Source organism: Harpia harpyja, chromosome 19, assembly GCF_026419915.1.
Source record: "Harpia harpyja isolate bHarHar1 chromosome 19, bHarHar1 primary haplotype, whole genome shotgun sequence".
NCBI lineage: Eukaryota > Metazoa > Chordata > Aves > Accipitriformes > Accipitridae > Harpia > Harpia harpyja.
This window is the reverse complement of record NC_068958.1, coordinates 2,650,540-2,673,126: the sequence shown is the minus strand read 5'-3', so window position 1 is coordinate 2,673,126 and position 22,587 is coordinate 2,650,540. Positions and strand designations below refer to the sequence as shown.

The 22,587-nt window shown below is 40.7% G+C and overlaps 1 protein-coding gene across 7 annotated transcripts in view; it reads left to right on the top strand.

Moving 5' to 3' along the window:
- DAB2IP (DAB2 interacting protein) overlaps positions 1-22,587 on the top strand; it is a 211,994-nt gene that overhangs the window by 74,936 nt on the left and 114,471 nt on the right. For 6 of the 7 annotated variants that reach the window (XR_008239251.1, XM_052814269.1, XM_052814272.1 and 3 more), the window contains exon 3: positions 15,749-15,867. Coding sequence is in view for 6 of the 7 variants with exons in the window: in XM_052814269.1 (XP_052670229.1) it covers positions 15,749-15,867 (119 nt within the window). In the remaining variant the exon portion in view is untranslated. Of the gene's footprint in view, positions 1-15,179; positions 15,311-15,748; positions 15,868-22,587 lie in introns of those variants that run through there. The other variant, XM_052814273.1, reaches the window with a different exon arrangement.

Here is a 22,587-nt window from a genome sequence, read left to right as displayed (position 1 = left end):
GTGAGAAAGGGGAAAACAAACATTTCACCAAGTTGTCTGACTCTGCAATTGGTGTAAATTAGCAGAGTTCCATTGATTTCATTTAGCTATTCCAAACGTTTACACTTTCTCATCCTTTGAGGACAGCCGGACCCACTCCTCTGGGGTATGTGAATCCCAGTGGCTTTCAGAGGAGCGTTGTTCAGGGTCCAAAGGAGGCCAACAGCAGAACATCCTTGGGGCTGTGACAGAAGATCACATCCTTGTGCCAGGAAAGAGACTGGAGACAGGGAAGGAGTGAGAGTGAGAAAGCAGCTCCAAGCTCCGTCTTCCTGGAAAGCCTGAGCAAGCTTTTGTGGGAGAAACCTGTGCTGTTCTCATGATTTTTTGACTCTTCTCTTTAGATCTCTCCATTCCTCCACTCCTGTAGAAGCAGTGTTGTAGCCATATGAGAAATACCAACAGTTCCTGTATGTTTTCATTGAGAGGGCCCATGGGAGGAATATTTAAAATTTAGGCTGTAAGTAGGGCTAATAGGAAATGCTAATTCATATTTCATTCTTTTGATCAGTGTATATTGAATGATAATTACAGTGATAGTACTTGGCACTTCTGTAGCACCTTTCATCTGAGGCTGTTAAAGTGTTCTGCCAATCTGAATGAATTCAAGCTTGCAGTCACTGTGGGGTTGCAATTTATCATAATGCCTTAAAATAAATGGGGAAACTAAGGCACGGAAAGATTATATGACTTTCCCCATCTTTTATGATCTGTATAAAAGACTTGGGACTGCATAGTATTGCTGCTGGTCATCTTACAAGAAACAAAACCAACTCAAGGCATCATTTAAAATGGTGAAAATGATTAAAACTGTCCAGATGACTGGCCTTTACTCTCTAATAAGTGTTTGGCATTTTTTGCGGCAGTTTCACAATTTAATACATGCTCAGGTGCTCTGTTGTATTTTTATCTGTTGCAATTGTTTGAATTCCCCCCCACAAAGACAGACAAACAATCTCAAACTCTCACTGGATTTGTCAGCAACGTACTTGGATTCATATCAGTTCTTTAGAGTCTTCCATTTCCGAAGGATGATTTGAACAGAAATGGCTACCTCTTGCTCATTTCAAAACTACTACAAGAAAAAATTTCATAGTATTTCAAGCTCTTCCCTGGAAGTCCAAGTGCAAACACCCTGTACTAATTGATAGGCTGTAGGGAGACAAATGAATCTGACTAGTTTCATTTCTGTGAAGTGGATGAAAGGCAAAAAGTAAACAAACAAAAGCTTTAATTTGTTTAAACCTCTAGGCACTGAAAAAAATCTCAGATTGCTGGTAGCACAGAGAAAAGACGACCATTAAAATATACAACTTGACAGTGTCCCTTTAATTTGTTTCTGGGTCACAGATAAAGAATTGTACTGCAGATATAAAGGTAGGATAATAAACACATTCTGTTCTCCTGCTTCCAATAGCACTGATATTATGCTTTCAGAAAACAAGTCAAAAAGTGTAAGGTATTATTTGAATCTCTTAGAGAGCTCCAGTAGAATATGAGTGTCCATTTAATCAGGACCTTCATCTCTGAACTTTTTCCTTTTTGGAATTTGTATTGCTTTAGCTCATGGCTATTAGGTACTAACTTAGATATTAAATTGATTGCAGTGGAATTAATAGAAATGTGTGTCATTGCCACAGTTAACACTGAATGGTTATCAATAAATTTCTTCCAAGTTTTAATTTAATTTCTGAGACATATGTTTTTCTCACTTAGACTAAACACTTCTCTTTAATAGCCATAACTATGCCATATTTTGAGCCATAATTTCTTGGACTTTCATTGTGATAGATGGTTCACATGTCATCTGCATACTTTGGTAAGATCTGAGGGTGCTGTGACAGGAAATAATGTAAGAGATGCTGCATCCCAGTTGGAAGTGATCTTGTCTGTGTTGTTGACCCCTGTGGAAGTGTCTGACTTCAACAGGCGTGGAAGAGCTTATGGCACTTTATATTGAGTAGGGCTGCTAAGTTAGATAATTTGGAAGTTGTTTTGGAGGTTTCTTCTTCCCATCCAAATCCCAAGCTGGTGCTGCCTAATGTGAGAATGTTTCTCCAGGTGGTGACACTGTTGTTCCAAGCCAAACACAGCTACTTGAAACAGCAGATCTGATTCGGATGGTCTCATGGTGATTACATGGTCTCATGATACTTGCAGTTGAATAACTTTTTATTACTGTGGGTCTGTATGTAAACATACATGTTAAGATGATATTGATTTCTGTATACTTTTTTCAAACTTTAGTTACCATGGAAACAAGATTCACTTTCTCCTCCATACTGTCGCTTTTCCTCAGCACTGCACTCTGATAAGGAGTAGACTGTATTTGTCCTCCCCACCCTCTTTTTTTTCCTAGTGAACAGTGATAGTCATGGCTCAGGCATCAAGGATAATTTGAGAGAGATGGTACAAGCTATAATGCCTTTCTTGAGGTATTCTGGTATTCCTGGGCCTGGCGCTCTGCCAGCAACTTTTGTGTCTTTACCTTTCTCCATAATTACCGTGGATCGTATCTCACCTGCATCATTCTTCAAAGCACCAAGGAAATTAGCTCCAGAACTAATCATGTCTTTATTTCTTAAATCGCTCTGTGTAGTTATGTACACTGTTCTGCAGAATGGGATTCACAGTGATCAGCATAACCTGCCTCTGCCTGCCCTTGTCTCCTCCCTTCGTTCCTGCCACTTGCAAGATCATATCCACGTATTTCCCATGATGTGACAGTCTGGCCTGATTATAGTAAATGATCAGTTCCCATGCCTTCTGTGGAACGGGTGGGAGATTTGCCCAAGTGTGTGTTCCAGGCTATGACGTGCAGAGCTGTGTTGACTCGTGTCACGTTCAGAGAGCAGCTGGGAGTCCTGAGGGGCTGTGCCATGACTCTGCCTCCTTGCCATGACCAGGAGAATTTCTGCTTGAGCTGCGCAGTGACCTCTGCATCCCGCTGTTCCAAGGCATGCAGGTAGTATAACGAAAGGTGGAGCCCAGGTCTGTGTTCATCTGTTCTATGCAGATGTTGCAGGAGTGGGTAGAATCTAGGATTAGTTTTATTTCTATGCTCATCTTAGCAGTTGATTATCTACTTTAATACTGAGAACAGAGATGACCATGTGTTTACACATACTTGGGAAATGGGGATGTGATATGGAACAAGATGGGAACTCAGCATGTCCAAGTAATGCTCCCCCATATCCCTATATCCATTAGATTCTGAGCACTTCAATCACCTTTCAGAAGAACAGGGTCAAAAAGGCATCAGTATACCTTGCTCAGTGTTTTGTACCTCCCTGTCAAATCTAGGTTGTTTTAAATATTTACAAATAGTAATTCAAGTTTTGCTAATATTAGGAGGTAGAGGAGGATACCTTCATAGGAAACAAGGCACTCAGAAAGTTGCACAACTGGTATGGCAGCTGGCTCTAAGGGACAGCATGCAGGCCATGCCTGCCTCCTGGCTTCAGACCTACTTTGAATGAAGCCTTCCTTGATAATTAGCAAGTGAGTCAAAAACTGTTAAGGAATAAATGAATGAGACTTAAATCTGCCTGATAGAATTGAAATTTCCTGCTGGGTGACAAAATTCTGCTTTAAAGATAGTAAATCCACTGCTAATAATTAAGCAAGAAATAATCACTGCTAAGACCCCAAAATAGGATCTGCCACTTACAATGTCTGTCTTATTATTTTGAGGGATAAAACAGCAATGAACTTAATTTTTGCCTCCAATTCTTGAAGGATATTCTTTTCGCTTCATATCTTTGGCAAACTTTCAATTTGAGTGTCCTAGGAAACATAATTGTCAGCTGTGTAGTTTATTGCTACCTCATGTCACATTCTTCACCACCTTAACCCAAAGATCAGACACAAGGTACAAACTTAGGAGGAAAAGGAAAGGAGTAAAGGTGGACAAAAATAGCAGGGAGTAGTCTTGCATTGTTTTTCATTTCAATTTAAATTGATGATTGAATATTTGTGGTTTCATCTGAAAAGGAAGAACTGTTGGGTCCTTTTCATTTTTATTTTGCATAGAGAGGGCAGGTAGAGACCTCACTACCAGTCTCTAGATGGAAGTGTGTGTATTTCTAGCCTCTGGTTTCTATTTTAATTAGGCGGGGACTTTGAGATTTTCAGAACTATCTTACAGATTTATAAAATGACCTAAAGTTCTTGATATTTTTGTGGTATAATTTCAAGTAGAAAGATTCCTTCTACCCCATCCTAAGGACTATTGCCTGTTAACAGTCCTAAGCTTTCTTAATAAAAAAATTGTCTGATCTGTGTGTCATGAAGGAGAGAAAAACTGCTGAAAGCAAGGCTGGTATACTCTTGTTAAGTGTCATATGTGTGTTACATTTATCCCTTCATTGTAATTTTTCTCCTTTTTTTCAAAGCTATAAGGAGAAGGTGAATCAAACTGAAATACTAATTTTCATAAATTTTGAGGTTAGGACAAATGAGCTTCATCTTAAGTATTTACACAATGTCTGGAAATTAACTTGTCTAGAAAGGTAGATAGGGAAAAATGCAAGAGTGATGTATTATCTGAATTATAGTAGGTATTCACCGTACCTTTACAAAAGTTAACATTTTTGTTTGATTGCAGCTGTAATTATTGCTGAATACAAATGTTCCAATTTAAGCTTCAGAAATGTGGTGAAAGTCTTTGGAGCCAAGAGCATCTGCCTGAAACATGAGTTTCATATTTGAATGAGTAACTCTTACTGCAAAATTACACAATGAATCCCTACATTCAAAGGACAATAATAATTTTTTATTCTAAACATATCATCTACCAACTGCTTTTTAAAATTTATTGGCCTAGCAGCTGGTTTTGTGGAAAATGTGTTCTTAAAAGCACACAGGATTTGTCAATGAAAAAGCAGCGACTTGATACCTTTCTGTAGACTTAGAGTTGGTCATCAATATTGTGGAAAATGGGGTTATCTCTTCCAGTATTTGCTCTGCTCCGAAGATTTCAGATGGAAGTGAGTAGGAAGATGCCTGCTGACTAGATACAACATGGCATCCGCATGCTGCTCCAAGGCCATAAATCAAAGTAGGGAAAGCATGTGTAAAACACACTCATTAAACAGTTTACTCTGTATCATATAGCAAAAGTGGACTTTAAAAGAGAACATTAATGTAAACAGATTTATGGAGATGGTTTTCTCATCTCCACTGTGTGTTTATTGCTCATCTTGGAGAGCTTTGATACCCATTTTAACATGAGGCAATGTATTTGAATGGTTAGACTGCTGGCATAGGCATGAAGCATTCTTGAGAAGTAATCCTGGCTTTGTGGCCTATCTGCTGTATAGTCAGTGTAGCAAATCACTTAGACACAGCTACCTTCAAACTTGTTTCCTCTGTGACATGCCAAAAGAATCTATTTTGACAGTATTTCCTACCTGCTATCCCACCTCTACCTGTGCTCCCTCATTTCTCCCTTTCTCGCACAGTCAGCTTGTTGAAGCATCTTCCTATGGACTGTCTTTTAAAAGGCATATTCTCATTTCTGATATTGTAAAATAATTAAGTTAATCTGTGTTATATGAAAAGATACCTTTTTTCCTGAAATCAAAGGGCAGATTGGTTTACCCCCGCTATTCGTACGCAGCTTATGTACCTGGTATAAATGTACTGAGCCCAATGGTCATTTACCCACTGGAGCTGAAGTTCCACCCCACAGTAACAGTTCCAGAGTGCAGCTCTTGAAAGTTCCTGGGCTTCTTAGACCATGGCAAAAGCACCAAAGGACTGTGGATCAGGATGTCTATGGCCATATGCCTAGTACTGAATTACTTATCACAGCAAGCAGGATCCTTTGTATCGTTGTATGCCAGTACCTTGTGCACAGGCTTGAAGTCTTAAGAACCTGCAGGTGTTTTGCCTTGGATGCCTTCTATAAAAAGTCTGAGTGATAGAAACCATCAATCTTTGCAGAGTTTGGTTGTTGTTCGTGCCTGAATGGGATCACCAAGCATCCAAATATACATTGCTACCATGTCCTATAAATTCTTTATTTTATCTTCAGTTAAATCGCAACTACATTTTAAAAGCAGGATGAATGTAATGATTCACAGCTGATATCGAGTGTTTAAGTCATTATTATGCTACAAAAAGTATTGTGAAAGTTTAAATTTATGGGAGTGTGAATAATTTTCTGTCAGCTGGGGATTATCCCTTTTAATCTAAAAGGCACTCATTCTCTCCATATCTGAGGTTTCAAAAATATTTGCCTGATTGGAATCTGTTGCTCTCCGTTGTAAAATAAATCTCCTGCATGTACAGTGCGTGGGAGACTGTAAATGTGAAACTTACTACATTTATTGAAAGTCAAATACTTGAAACTATATCATAAACAATTGAAGTCTCTGAACTCATAGGATATGTTTCCAAAGTAATGTTTTAGCTGTGTATCTCCTGGATTTGGAGTTTTTGTTTGAAATCACTTAAACTCTCATGAGTCTAACCCAGTGAGGATGGTTCTTTAAAAAAAAATGCATAGAAAATTGTTATGGGATTTCTTAGGAATCTAGAAATTGCTTTTCTACATATGGCCTTCTATCTTGCATTGGATATTTGCTGAAAAGCTGGGTGTTTCCCCCAGCAGTACGATGGATTCCAGGTCTGTAGTAGCTATGCTTTTGAGAAGCTGCGTCCGGAACAATTGCAGGCATATCTGCCATTCCACAAGTAAGAATGGGCATTTTTTGAATGCAAACAAGGTATTAGCGCAGCTCATCCGGGCTCACATGTAAGGTTTTACGGATATATACTGCCTGCAGGCTTCCTTTCAGAGATGCATGATCTGAACTGCCTGAACAAGGGTGTACATCAGAAAGAAGCCATTAAAATACTGTCTTGGAAATTATTTGAATAGAGCATGGTATATATGTGACAGGCAGCCATTCTGGCTGGCTTTCCAGAGTCAAGATTCAGTTGGTTTAACATGCAGGCAATTACCTGCAGTAAAACAAATTATGATAAACATCTAAGCTTTGAGTTTTTAGGGAAAAAAAAATCACTCTCTAGGCCTAAACTGGGGGAGTGAGCATGTTTTGGTAGTGATATTTTGGGGAGGGATAGTTCATCTCTACCAAAAGGATTCTGGGCTTCCCTGCATTACATGATAAAGGGAAATGGAGACTTAAGAACTCCTGGCATATTGTTAAATGGTTTTGGTATTCCACTCTCCTTCCTGGCTGTATGGAACTCAATCTCCAAAGCTCCAAATAAGACCAGCTTGCTTTAGCCATTAAGGTTAAATGCCTTACTTTTATCTTTTCATAAATAGTAGTAAGAATGACTGTCTCCTAGAGGCCATAGATGTTGGGATGTTCCCTCAAATTTTCCTTGATGATCCTTACTGTGGCTGGATTAGTTTGTTTCTTAAAACCTTACTTGGAGAAATGTCTGTCTTTTTATGTTACTCAATTTTACTCTTTGCAGTAACAATTCCCAGAATATGGATAAAGTGATGCATTTTGTTTGCTTTCTAAATGACTGCTGTAATTACATTAGAAAGCAGGCTTCATGTACAGTGTGAATCCTTTTTTTCATTTAGACACTGCTGGGATCTTCAGGGACTATCAGAAGGCACTTTGCTTAGTCCTGAGGTTGTCAGGACATAGTTTTCCCTCTGCTGTAATTACAACCTGCCATGGTGGTTGCCAGCACTTGGTTTCGACTTCTGTTCAGCAGTGACAGCTTTGTTCTAGGGGACTAAAGACGCTCAAGAACCTAATATGAGCACAGTTCTCTAAGGAGAGAGAGAACAGAGGAAAGCAAAGCTCGGAGTCTCTTTTCCTGCATTCCAAGGAGAAGCAGAGTCCTGGGATGGCCACAGCAATCCTGGTTCCAGGAGCTGGAAAACAGCTCCTGCAAGGTGTTACCTGGTCTAACTTCTGTTCACCTTTGTGAAGCTGGCACTGCCCAGCACCGCACAGGATGTGCTCTGCTTCTGTCAGGATTGTTCTCACTAAAGACAAAGAAGTTTCCTATATGAACGCTTCGTCCTCTGGGATGGTTGACTCTCTTCTGCCAGTTAAATAAGAAAACTGTTTCACCCCATTGACATTCTTTCCCAGGTGGCATCCTTGCTTGGCTTCATCTAGGCAGTTTTTTTCTAGTTGCTCCTCTCTCTGGGTAAATAACTGGTTTTGTTCTTCAAGGTTACTTGCATTCTACCTGTACCTCTGTTTCTGCATCATTCATCCCTGATTGCTCAATTACCCTTCTCCTACCTTCCTAAGGAATATTTATCTGTCTTGTTCAGATATGAAATGTTGACAGTATGATAATTACGGAACTGTGAACAAATAATCCAGAGTAGTGTGGTTTTGTTTTAATAGGAGAACAAAAGAATCCAAATTGAAGAATCAGGCGATCCCTGAATAACAATGGCTGTTGAATTGCAGTTTTCTAGATTCTTCCTGGCAGTTGCATTCCTTCATTTGTACTCTGTTAATGTCCCGCCTGTTCCATGTGCATGTTACATGCAAGTCATCAGCGCTAGCTGGAGAGTGCAGACAGAGACTTCCTGAGTTTTCTGTTACTTTACTGTAAGGCCGTGGCTTGCCTGAAGTTTTTGGTAGTTCTCTTGGTCAGGGACTAAGGGTGTGTGCTGGCTGAGCGTGACTATTTCAGAGGCTGGGTTCCCTGGTAGAAATGAGCAGAAGAGAAACACAGTGAATTCTGCAAAGAAACATTTAGCTGAACATCAGGAAAAACGTCCTGAGAGATATGTGCCACTGAGAGCTGCCAGTCTGTGTAATTTTTTTCTCCAGGGCAGTGGGAGAAGACCCTGTGACCAAGACATTTTCAACAAGGTAGGTAAAATCTTTACAAAAATAGAGCATAAGCAACAATCCTTTATTGGCCAGAGGTGGAAAAAGCATGAGATGTTATGTGTTGAAGCTATTGCTTCTTCTATCTGTGATTCGCTGATACTTGCATGTATTAGATTTGCCACATTCATAATTAACCCTCAGTGCCTCTCATTTGACGTAATTCCAGTTTTCATGACCTAGACAGACCCACACTGTCCCTTTGGTGACCTGTGGGACTTCAGTGCATCTTCTCTGATTTTTCAAATGGACTGAACTGAGTGTTTCCAATGACACTGCAAATTTGATTAATCTTTTGCCATAGAGGGACAGTGTTGCTAAGCAGCACTTACCAACATGAGCTGTTTCTCACATTCCGGGACTGCTTTATGGCCTGGCTCAGAGACATACCCTCTCGTGCACTTAAGTACTGTATCTCCATGTTTATTCTCTAACTCTGGATGCCAGAGCACTAGTCTGACCACAGTGTGTGGAGCAGAGGGATTTGAGGTTTTGTTGCCACCTATCACTGGACGTGCAATGTTTTTGCAGCTCTTTTTTCATTCTTTTGGGCTTTATCCTAATTCCAAGGCACCTTGTCTCGGAGGGGCTTTCCTTATCCCTACAGAATAATGTTTTAAGGTAACATCAGTCAGAGCAAGTTGGTTCATGGATGGATGTTACTTGTTCTTACTCTCACATGTAAGAGTTCCTTACTTCACCTCATCTGTGTGTTTCTTTAGGGGCTCACAGGATGACTGGGAAGGGTCCTGAGATTTATGAAATAACATTGAGAAAGAGAAACTGAGGGACTTTTCACCCACTTGAAGGAAGTCATGCATTCAGCCTCCTCTAAAGAGAAGGAGTAATACATGTTAATCTATGTGTGCATTTCTAGGTCCAGAGATAATAAGCTGTTCTGGTTTTTCTTTTAAGTTCACATCTCTTGTGCTCTGCTGAATTCTGTAGGCTATTGCTCTCCTTTGCCCTTTCCCTGGGTTTGCATATTAGGCAAGTCTTACCGACTGGAGCAAGCTGGTTTTTGTTATGTAAACAGAATTTGGGTTTGTTGGTTGATAAACTTGCAAGAATATAACATCTCAAGGTTAACTCGGCAAGGATTCTCCTAAGTTTGGGAACGTCTTCAAATGATGCTCTGGCTGACTGTCTCCTGCCTACCATATGCCGAAGTTCAAAACGGATCCTATGCAAGCATTGCATATGCTAGAAATGCACTCTTTGGGGAAGAGGACTCCATAGGGGCTGTCTGTTCGGTCACCTCGTGAATAGAGCCCTTTATCACAGCTGACAGGAGAAGAACTGGATGATAGGAAAACAACTTATAACTTGCAAGTTCAAATCAAAAGAGCTGACAGTAATAAATTACATATGAAGTGTTTGAAAGGATACATAAACTTACAGGCACATGCCTCTATACACTGAACAAATAAAAAATATTTGATCCATAAAGGTCAGTGCTATACATGAAATTCCCTTCCTTTCTTGTATCAATGCCAGGAGACCGCTCGGTGGATTACTTCTGTTCTTGCGCTTCCAAGATACATATCTGATGCCTAAACTCACCCTCAGTATTTTTTTGGTCTGTGCACTTCTTGTTGTAGCTTAATGCAGTCGTGTTCTACAAAGAGAATAGTAGAGATGCACACATAGGTGTCTTTACCTGGTAACAAACAGTATCAAATGCTGCCCAAAAAAGGTTTCTGTTTTGTTTTGAAAGCTAAGGCTAATATTGGTAGTTGTAGGAACGGGTAAACTCACTTTTTTTGTGTACATTTATGGCTATAATAGGATGCATAGCATTGGCAAGGCTCTACTTGGTTCACAAATACAAATACTAATTATCCATTCAGTGGAGCCTCAGTAAAAGAGTATTTCCATGTGCTGTGGAAAAGCAGCATAGGTGCTGTGCAAGGGCAGAAAAAAACCTTATTCCAGGGTTAAAGAAGTTTAATATAAAAAAATAAACTAAGATTCTAAAGCCCAGAATAAGGACAGGTCTGGTAGAAAAGATTTACTCCCAATTTTATACCTATAAGCTCACCCCTGATATACTAGAAAAAATGGACACCCAATATGAAATACTGCATTACACATTTATACTCATGGCAAGTGCTTATTTATGGCAGTGTCATTATTATGAGTAGTGCAAAAAATTCTGACGTCCTCTCAAGTCCTCTGTAGTTGAGATTTGCTTGAACTGAAACAAAAAGATATGGAATAACTATAAAAATAACCCCATCTGTTCACTAGTTCCTGTGATATGTCTTTATAGTGTTTATTCTGTGTGGTCTTTGGATAAGAGCATAAACCAGGACTTCTGTCTGCTTCTTCAGTGTTCCTGTTAGACCAACACTCTCCCTGTGCCCACGGTTCAAACCCTCACACTTTCCCCTGTGTGTGTTTGGCCAGCCCCTCTCCCTGTTTTCCTTGCTCGTTCTGCTTAGAAAATACTGAAAGCTGCCAGGACTCTTCCAAAGAAAGCTGCTCATGATGCATCCAGCTTGATTTATTGATATATTATTTTTAAATTGTATATATATTGAGTTTCCATGGTGCTGACTTTTTACCTTTAAAACTTTATCATGTGGGTTCACTGAGAATGAACATTAATGGTGTGGGAGTCAGTTCCAGATACGAGACTTGCATCATTACTTCATGTTTATTAAAATAGGAGCTCAAGATTTTGCTGTCTTTAATACTCTACTCAGTTTTGCACCCCTCCCTTTTTCTCTCTTCTTTCAGTCTTCTTATCGTTGGCCCAAGGTGTGTGAAAGTATGTAGTTCCTGCATCTCAAAGGCATATGGTTCTGATGGGTTTTGCGCGTATGCTTTAAAAGTACTATAATATTAAAAATATTTAAATATTATAATATAATATAAGATTATTTCCATGTCTAGAGTAATTGGAAATGCCAAATTGAGAAGCAGGAAAAATTAGAATGAGAGTCCCACCTTCTGCCATCTGCAGCAAGATGATGGCATCAGATTTTGGGTTTGTCCAAATATGTAAGAAAAAACAGCTCAAATCACAGCAGACTTAATTGTCCTGTTTTGAATTGTGCCCATCCTGTTTTAGTTTAAGTAACAGCGGTTGTGATTAAGCCATTCCTCAAAAGGATTTGTTATGGTTTTTTCTGCCTTCATTCTTTGTGTCTTATTATAACTTCAGTCAGCTCTTCTGGTTGGAGCAATTGTATTCCAGACTTGAGGATGACAGAGTCAGAACTGCAGAAACAAAACAAGAAAAGCAAGGCCCTTGCTCTTAAAAAAGTTAAATCACTGCACAGCGCAAGCTCTGTATGTCTTTCTCTTGCTAAGCTACTTGAGTTTTGTGCCACACTCTGCTGTGAGCTTTGATGGATGGTGAATTTCCATACAACTGTGCAGGTTTGCATGGTACTATATTCTTGACCAGAATGGTTGTCTGTACTCCAGTGACCCTAAAATGTCTCCTCTTGCTCAGAAGAAGTTAGGCTGCGCAAGGTTTTAATTTATATGGTTAGTACATCTGCTTACATTTAAAAGGGTATTTCATGATCTATTTTATGTCCACAGCCTAAAAGGAAGTTGATATTAGCCTAAGTTTTGCTTCACTGTATCCCAGCAGAATTTGAAAAGTCATTTGGGCTAAACAAAGACAAATCCATACTAAGTGAAGCAGAAGCATTATTCTCATTTGTCCAGATTTTGCACTAGTTCTGAATAAGCTAACACATCTACACCTCGCAATGCGGCACAGTAAAGGAACATTACGTTGTGCACTGCAAGCAGTGCAGCCACGCTACATCCTGGCTAACTGCTCCAAGAGTGCCCCTACCCTGTGTGGACAGACTGTCTCTGCGCTGGGCTGAGTTCAGGCTCAAGTAAGGACCCTCAGCACCACGGGTTGTGGCATCTCATGGTTGTGGCATCTCTTGGGCTCTGCAGATTTCTATTTATTGTCATTTTGTACAGTCTATTAACTTCTTCTGAATGAAACCTGCCTAAGTTAGTAGTTTAATCTTTTCTAAAATATATTTACTGGTGGTAAATGCTGCCCACACGTAGGAAGACACAATTCTACCCTAGACAGCTCTCAATACAAACTTAAAAAGAACACGTAATATAAAGGGCAATACTTTAATTACTAGAACTCACAAGAATGCAGCTAGGCTAGAGGAGTAGGCAATGTGCATAGGGTAGGATTAGCCTCATTTGTCTGGAGATCAGAATCAAATGTTGTTTAAAGTCATAAATGAAGAAGAAATGGATGATGTTCTTATGATCTCACCAGGAAAGCACGGCGGTCACACCCCAGGTTGGATCCTCTCTCTCTTGTATTTGTGGAGACCAACTCCTCTCTCTTTTTTTCTTACCCCATCTAAAAATTACAGAAGGTAGTAATTCACACATTAGACTTTCTGATCTCTGGCATGCACTATGGAGGTGCAAAGTATTGCTATAGCAGCATAATTTATCAACATTAAAATCTCTGACATATCATTCTCCCAAGGAAGCTAGCAATGAAAACTGAAAATGGCACAGTGTGATCTCCTTCTTGTAGCAATGAATGTAAAAACAATGGGAAACAGAAGGAAAGTAATGTCTTACTGCAACCCTAAATTCTAATTTCCAAATCCTGCATGAATCATCTAACAGTTGTCGAGATGTGAAATACAAGGTAGTGAAAGAAAGCTGTGATCATTTGCCACAGAAAGTATTTGGTTTTTTCCCTATCAATTCCCTGTCCAGAGTTCAAAACTATTACTGGATTTGAAGGAGTGGCTTGATAATATGATGACATATTTGTGGCTAGGCTGGCAGTGATAAAGGAAGTCCAGCCTCTTGCTTCTGGGCAAAAACTGCTCACCAGTGGCATTTAGGGAAATATTGCATGATTGGCCAGTTGCATATTTTTTATCTTCTCCTTCACAGCAAATATTGGCTAGTCTCCATAGCAGGCAACAGAGACCTGATCTAGTCAGAAGAACAAGAGTATGAAGAGTTGATATCATGAGTATGAGACTGATGCCATGTGGATATCATGAGTATGAGGCTGGCTAAAGTCTGAGTGTCGAGGGAAATATCTTAGCAATGTTCTAGATAATGCAGATCCTCAAAGTTGCTGTTTCATAGTTGTGTTTCTCTATACCACGAAAATTCTCTAAAGGTATTTCTCACGGACAAAACACTTTTGAAAAGGCCTTTGTTGTCTTATGCGTTCGCTTTGTGTAAGATGGCAAAGTGTGTATCCTGATGGCCTGTGTTACATACATCATGCTATTTCAATCATGCAAATAGCTCCCGGAGAAATATTCAGTTCACATGAATGCATGTTACAAACCTCATTTGTAAGTGAAGTGGCACTTAATAAATGTGAAACACCTTTGGTTATCTAGATGTTTCAAATTCTTGATGCACTCACAAACAGGAAAGTCACTTCCATAACAAGAGCCACACAGACTGCCTGAGGAAATTTTGCAACCTGAGAAAGACATAATGTGACCCATGAATATCCTAGGTGGGGAAGGAGTGTTTAAACAGCATGAACAAATGACAGGCTAGGTATAAGTTGGACTGTGATTATCTTCCTGCAAGACATATAAAGGGTATTAATTTATAAAAGGGAGCTGCTAAAGGCTACCTGACCTATATCCATTCCTTAAGGTTGACTGGAGAAACTACTGCGACTCATGCCTGGAGTGGAGGAGTGCTCTGTGAGTACGTCTGGGATGCTGGTGGTGTACCCAGTGGAAAGATACCCGTTCTTCTCACATTTCTTTCCTTAGGCGTGTCAAAATCGGTGCTTGACCCAGTGGATATCCTACCCCCTTTCCTGGGGATGGAGAAGGGAAGCGGCGTGTGCAGAACCTCAGGTTGTGCAGGGATTTGCTAAGCTGTTTGTATCTAGCTAATTTATTTCTTTGGTATGACAGTGTGTAAAAGGAACACTTCTTCAGGCTTCACCCCCAAATCCTGGTTTCTCCTTAAAATGCTACCCCACTTTCTCCGGCTGATGTGCTTGACCCACTAAGACTATTCTCAGACGCTGTAAATGCTGGACACCACAGTAGTATTATACTTTTATTGCCTTATTTAGCCAAGAGATTAAATGTAATGTTCAGATTATGTAGAACATTAACTCCTAACAATAAGCAAATAAGACATTAGAAGCTTTGCTATTAAAACGTTTAGTGTTGGCTTTGCTGTGGAGCACTACGGGAGCTGTGACTTATGTTCCATGCGGGAGGAGGCACAGCGGAGAAGAAGGCGCTGTACGTTGAGCGCAAGGGTCTCCTCCTTCTGTACAGGTAGTGCCTATAGCCACCAAGTCCACGTGCTGTCTTTATGCATGCTTTACAGGGTATTTTTACATGTGGCTCAAACACCTGAATCCAATTCTGCCAGCCATGGCTGCAGATCTGGGGGGGTTCGACCAGGTAATGAAGTTCTTGGGTGTCTCCTGGTCGCTGGTGAGTGGGCGGCATCTCGTCCCTCGACCCGCGAGAAGGGGCTGCCAGGCTGGGCCAGCCGGAGCCCCGCGTCGCAGCCTCTCCTCCCGTCAGGAGTTGCAATGTGCTAGTCTTGTCTTTCAGACAGTATTTTTATGTGAGCTGATGGTTGCCAGGGTAACGGAGGCTTCGGGGAGTCTCGCGCCGACGCAGCGCCCTGGCCTCGGCGAGCACTGGGAGCAGATGTTGGCTGCGAGCTGGGGAGCTGGGCTGACAGCGAGGAGCCGTGCTGCCAGCGGCCGCGCATGAAGGGAGCTGGAGAGAACAATTTGCCTGGCTGCGCTCGGTGCAAGAGAGCAGGTTCAGGGCTCGCTCGCTCTTTCTCCCTTTTTTGTTGTAATTTAGTATTCTTGTCTCACCCCACAGGGGTTCCTCAGCCGTCGGCTTAAAGGCTCCATCAAAAGGACAAAGAGCCAACCGAAGCTTGATAGGAACAGCAGCTTCCGACACATTTTACCTGGCTTCAGGAGTGTGGACAATGAAAGGTAAGGGGACGTTTCGAGGAGGGTGGGGAGGAGGGTGTGTGAGAGAGAATGAGGGTACTGATTTTTCCAGGTCTTGTTAATATCTTGCTTGCCTTATTCAGAGCGAGGGCCACATCTGCGATAGAAGTAGACTCGCTTAATTGCAAGAGGGGTAATTTCAAGGTGTTGGTGAGCGTATAGTGCAAGCCCTCCCTTTTTAGGTTAAACAACATGTACGGAGAAGCCTGACTGCTCTGCTTTCTTTTCCCCAATAAATCCTAAGTTGATGCACCAGCATATAAATAGCACATAGATGCAGCAGCCAAAGCTGACTGATGCAGGTGAGGGAGGGAGGGGAGGGATGCTCACACACTGGACTACATTGAACATTACTGGGTTACACATTGTATGAACAATAACATAGAACAATAACCATAATCTCCCCAAATCCCTCTCTGTCCCTTCCACACGCAAACATCTTCAGCATAGCCGTTGACTGCTGTCATTATGCTGAGATGGATTCTCGGCATGTGGCCGAAGCTGCTTTTTCTGTCTGAGCCATGACAGGATCTTTCAGTCCAGGAGGGATGCGTTGCAGGGAACGTGCAGATGGAGCAGATGAAGCATTTGACATGGGATGGCCAGTATTGGAGCAAATTGCAAACAAAATAAAGGAGAAATGAGACCTTGGTTTTACTCTTCAGCTCAGTTAGAAAGTATAGTAGCTCTTTAGCGGATTTGTATGTATTTATGTATATGTAGATTTATGTCTGTGTGCGTGTGAGACAGGCGCACATTCTGGGTAAATTTATGTGTAAATTCACATGCAGATCAAGGTCATGGTTGGGTAAGACAGACTTCATTACCAGCCACAGAAACAAACTAGTGGTTTGCTTCCAAAAGGAAGATCTTTCAACCTTACGTGAATCATTTTGGGCTATGACACAGAAGTATTGAAGTGCCAAGAAAAGTCTATGTCTGAAAAATAAGCCAAATTGGACATACACTGATGTAACCATTTTGTAGCAGTGGCATTTTAAAATACCAAGATGGTACTTCAGAATCCATTGAGTAAATGCTTCACTTTTAAAAGCAATGACAACTTTTACTTCATTTTAGCTATACTTACTCCTTCATTGGAGGGGCCGTGAATTTCTAAAACCCACAAATGACAATTGTCAATCTGGATTTTTCCTTACCTGACCTATTACAGCCTCCTAAGCTTTTTCCTTCTGGATTCTGCAAGTAAAAGGATTGTGCCGGTCAGTGCAGAGTAGTATTTCAGGGGTTACTATCTGGGAGGACAGAGTAGATTTGATTCCTGTGCTGCAGTTTTCACAAATGCTCGAAGTAGGGCACTGTGTTCCATATGGAAGACAAGCGAGTGTAGCTGGGCAGCCAGGAATCTGCCTACAGTGCTGCTGCTTCACTCAAAAACCAGGCAAATTAGACAATGTTTTCCTTCTCTCTAGATGAGTTTTGTTTCTTTCTGTGAATTGGCAGTATAGGACATCGGAATTAACTTTTCGGCCAGCCCTGCAGCCAAAGTAATTTTCCCAAATTAAGCCTTGTAATTTCCCTGCCCTCCCAGCACAAGAGCCCTGGAGCTTGCTGGGCAGTGTCCCTTCAGATAGAGCCGGATTTACTGCAACTTTTCTCTAAAGAGATTCAGTGAATGGCTGTAGTGCATTTTCAGCATAGAGCTAAAAGGGTGGGTTAGAGGAGAGGTAGCATTTGGTAGCCTTGAATAAAACCCAAGGATTTGCGTATATGAGTATTTAGAAACTGAAAATGAAAGGCTTCCGTTAGGCAGGTATCACTCATAAATACACTTCATTTATGATACATAAGCATGGCCTGATCTAGAGAAAACTGACACTAGCTTTTGACAGCAAGCTTTTAGTCCCCTAGCTTTCAGAGTAGTGTCAGATCTATAATATAAGCAAGTATCCTGCAGAAGATCTTGGCCTTAGGTACTGTTGCTCTCGGAGAGGTGAAAGAAAAGCAGCAGCTGGGCTTCTCAGTCATGCATCAAGGTTTTGGTTACAGAAGATAATTTTATCTTCCTGAACATTCCCATCCATGTCTGCTAAAATGCATAATACACTCACTTCTGTCTATGAAAGGGCTTGAGTCCTTTAGATTGCTCTTGTACATTTTCTGCCGTGCTTCCTTGTCTTTCTTGAAATCCAAGAACTGTTTCAGAGAAGCATCTGATATTGGAATATTAGCCTCTTAAATATTTGATTCTTGACTCCATCTTGTATCCAAGCTGACTGTTCGTGAACCGCTCCTTTGCTTGTGGAAGTAACCATTATAACAGCATTCTGTTCTGGAGCTTTGTAGAATTTTTGCGGGAGATGCCATAGCGAAAATGAATAGTGCAATAAATGCATTCAAAACACTCCAGATTGAAATTGAGCTATAGTAGATCGTAAATGATTCTGTTACTTGGCTTCTGTGTATCTGAACTGGGACTGTGTCATGCCTCTTAGTTTCTTTATTTTTCCTTTTCTTGCATGTCCTGTTTATCCTGCTATGTACAGCAGATGCGTATGAATATATGAAATGTGCACATACATGTACAGACAGCTAACTAGGTGGATGTGGTGTGTATGTAGAGCAGAGAACAGAATATCAACAAACATAGCTATGCTTTTTATCCTGTGTTTGATTAATGCATGCATTTAAATACATCATGTCAATTTAAAATGGAAAATTATTACCTCCTACAATAGTGAGAAATGTCTTCAGTGTGAGTTCTATAACAAAGGAAAACAGGGTAGTAACAGTAAACACTGGAAAAGTCACAGAATGTCTCACTGGCATCAGTTCAGAATCACCTTGTTAATTTTGTGTCAGTAGAGTCTGGTTTTCGTACCTTGCAGTGGCACAAAGAGAACAGCCAGGTTTCCAGTGGAGTCTTGCAGAGCTGGTCGTATAAAGCGTGGTTACTGCGTCCCCGGGAGGAGCTGACAGCTCCGAAATGTGGGGGGGTTCTTTGTCGAGTTGATGTGCCATCTTCCAGGGACCCATGTCCCTTGCCAGGCAGCTGTTTGCAGTTCTGCCATGGCGTGTGTGTGTATGTTTGGAGCAACTATGAAAACTTACAGAATTCTGGTTTAGTAAAACCTTGGCCAACCATTTTTTCCTCTGTAGAGAACGTCTGAGGAATTGCTCAAAGTGGTGTGTTAGAAAAATACACTGATTATAGTCAAGCAGAGCTTATGTTTGTAGGAAAAACATGGTTGTTTCTCATGGTATTGGATTTTACGTTGACTCAGAAGCCACCTTTTGTTTGAAAAAAGGTGGAATAAGGGGTTTGCACTAACTTCAGGAAATTACTGTGGGGTTCACATTGATGTAGTTGGCCAAATTTTGCCAGTCTTTTGCATGCTGATTTTTTTCCAGGAGTCCTGTTACAGTAACAGTAATAAAATTATTGATTGTGAATAAGAGAAGCAAAATCAGACCAAGTATAACTAGTATTCTGTATGAAAGGTGCATTAATCTGGTACAATCAGTTTATATAAATGTGAGATTTAAAGGAGGATTGTGGAACGAGTGCTCCTTTCAATTTGTTGGCTGGTGAGATTGCTTGTTAGAGCTAAAAAGGGTTCCGTTAAAGTGGCTTTTTGCTAACAATGTCTCCTGCATCCTGATTTATTACAGCAGCTAACAAAGTTTTTATCATGGAGCGCTGAATGTTTGTCTTTGTAGCGGCCTCTCTGGAATCAGCCACAAATCAAGCATTTGGCAGATGGATTTTTCTTAATTGGACCCACATTTCGTCTACAAAATTTGTGCTGGAGAAAGTTTCTGGGTTGGGCTTTGGGCACAGGGAGTAGAGCCAGAGAACTGAGAGAAGGTTATTCTGCTGCAGTTGTTAATTATTGTCGTTAGTGCCTTTCTGATTGTTTTCTTGTTGTAGTGACCTTTTCAGTCACTGCTGTCACTTTGTTACAGTAATCTTTTAAAAATAATTTCTGACAGTTTGTCAGGAATTTAGAAAGTACATTTATATGGGCATTGGGTTTTTTTTTTAAATCTAAATACATGAACTTGGTCCCATCTCCTCTGAAACTGGCAAAGGCTGCCGTGATTTTACACTAGCACTGAGAGGGCAGGGACACAGTGCCACTTCATGGGACAAATACCTTCAGACCGTCTTGATTTGGTGGAAAATGGGTACTCTGTGTAACTCTGTATTCTGATGTAATCCCCAAGTTGATCATTCCTAGGGACACTTTTCCTCAGTGCACCTAGAATTCATTTAATGCTAAGGTCTCTCAATTACTAACATTTGTGATTATTTTGCAAGGGTTTTTTTCATAATTCCAGAAGATAACATTCTATTTAAGCTTTTTCTTGGCACTAAAAAAGTCTGAGCATATGGTTGATTGTTAAATGAGCCTCAGCCTTGGAAGGGGTACAGCCGTGCATTAATAACAGCAACGACTTGCACTACTGCTACTTCCTCTTTAAACTACTTTTTTTTTTTTTTAATCCCATCAAAAATTTTTGTTTATAACCCACAGAGGGAAGAGGAAGTGTACAAGTCATGTACTGCAGTGCATTTAAATCCTAATCTAGTGCTAATGCAGTCTGCTGTATGTGTTTTCAAATGTTCATAAGGCTTATTTTGATGGAGTAGGAAAGCGTTGATAACTCACGAATGTCTGTACTCTTACAGTAAACTTAGTTTGTGAGTTCTTTTTAAATCTAATTGTCCTTTGTTTATTCCCAACAAACTTGATAGGCCAAATATTTTTAGGCATGATGAAATCAGTTAAGTTTGATGAGAATATGGTGAGTGCTGCATTACAAAGGATGAAGAAGTCACTCTGTTTCCTTTGGAACGAGGAATGACTCATCCTGCAGAACTAGGGCACTGGCAGACCCCAGAACGCATGAAGGGCTTTTGGATCTGTGTGAACAAGTGCTGGAGAGCTTGCTTTCTCTTCTGCCTCCTTACTTAAATAGCATTAGCCGGTGAAGCTTTCTAAGTAGGAAGACTTAGAATCGTAGGTGCACAGGGAAGGGTGGCACTAACAGCATGTTAAGTACAGTGCAGGGGCCTCTGGTTTTCATCATAATGAAAATATTTTGAGAAAACACTGCTGAGTTTGTATAGGGAAACCATTCAGCACTGTCAACAGTAACCGAAATGCAAAATAAAACATCTTGCAAAGTCAGGAACAGGAGCATCCAGCAGGTAACAATGTCTGCTTTCTCGTGCAGTGGGTAATGTCTGTTCCCAGTCCCCCCCGCAGTCAGGGAACAAATGTAGGTAGCTTAAAGATTCGAAGAATGTCTCAGGATTGAGACTGGCCTCATGTAGTACCTGCATTTATATCAAGGCTACTTTGTCCTGGAATATGCAAATCAGCCTTTTAATGGGGTTCCTTTGCAAAGTATTTCTTGAACCAGAAAGTTAATTACTGATCTCTAATTAATGGCTGTGTTAGGAGGTTAGAGTAAAATCAGAGAGAACTGCTTTGAAGGAGAGATGCGGGAGGAAATTGCTGGTTCTCCCTAGAAACTGTTATGTTCCTCATCTTCTTCTCATGGTATTAGGAAATTTAGAAACTGGTATTCTAATATTTTTAGAAGGATAATGCTCTTAATGGAAAGAGGGAATTTTGCAGGGGTTTTTTGGGAGGCATTGAAACAAACGAACACAAATCCTTTATATGGAAGAAAGACAAATACTCTGCTTTGTAATGTACAGTTCCCTTATGCAGGTGGTTCAGGTTTCCATTGTGTTAAGAGTGGCATTTATTCCCCTTTGGAGTCAGTCTGATGCTGCAGTTAATGGCTGACGACAGGGGCAGTTAGAGCAGGAGTATGTTTAAAACTAGCTGTGGAATTGGTGATTTCAGTCCTCCTGAGCACCGCAGCCCCAGCAGTGACAGCAGAGGCTTGGCAAAGCCGAAGCCCTTCCCTGGTCAGTATTCTTTGCATTAAATTTTCTTGACTAAGGGAAGTAGAGTTCCTGGTAAATCTGGACGGTTGCAGATCAATTGCACCGTCCTGTGCATATAGAAATATTTGTTATAGAGCCCCATTCAGCAATATGCTGCTCCTCATGGCTAAAGCCATTTAATAACCCCAAGAGGGGCAGAGATGGACTGAAAATAATGTGGTACCTTTCAGCTTCTCCCAAGGCAACAGCAAGGTCTCAACTATTTCTTCTGTTAAATTGTTTTTTTTTTACACACACACTTTTTTTTTTTTTGAGGCTTTTGCACATGCATGTGAATCTGTGATTTGTATCTGAGGCTACCTGAGGTAAACGTGCTTGACATTCTCAAAGAAATACATAAACACTTCCCCTTATCCTACCTATTCAAATTAACTTCCTAATTGAACAGGGAGGTCGTGTCTAATGTCTCTCAGTAAAAGACTATATAAATTCCTAGAAATTTTGCAAGCCATAGTAGAATGTCAAGGGAAGGGCTAAGAGGCTGGAATTATTTTAATAGCCTTCTTCACGTTTCTCCCCTTCCCGGTTTCCTAACAGTCCAAACAAACAGCACAGTGCCCCACAGGGTATACAGCCTGTGCTTTGACTCGACTTGGAGTCATGTAGCAAAATTATAAAATCCTTCCTGCTTAGACATATGCAGCGCTACTGGGATAATTGGCTTCATGCATCTTACAATTAGCTTGCAAAAATATGTTTTGCATTCCTGACCTTTTCTCTATAAGCAAGGCCATTGTTTCACTGTCCTGCTTAAT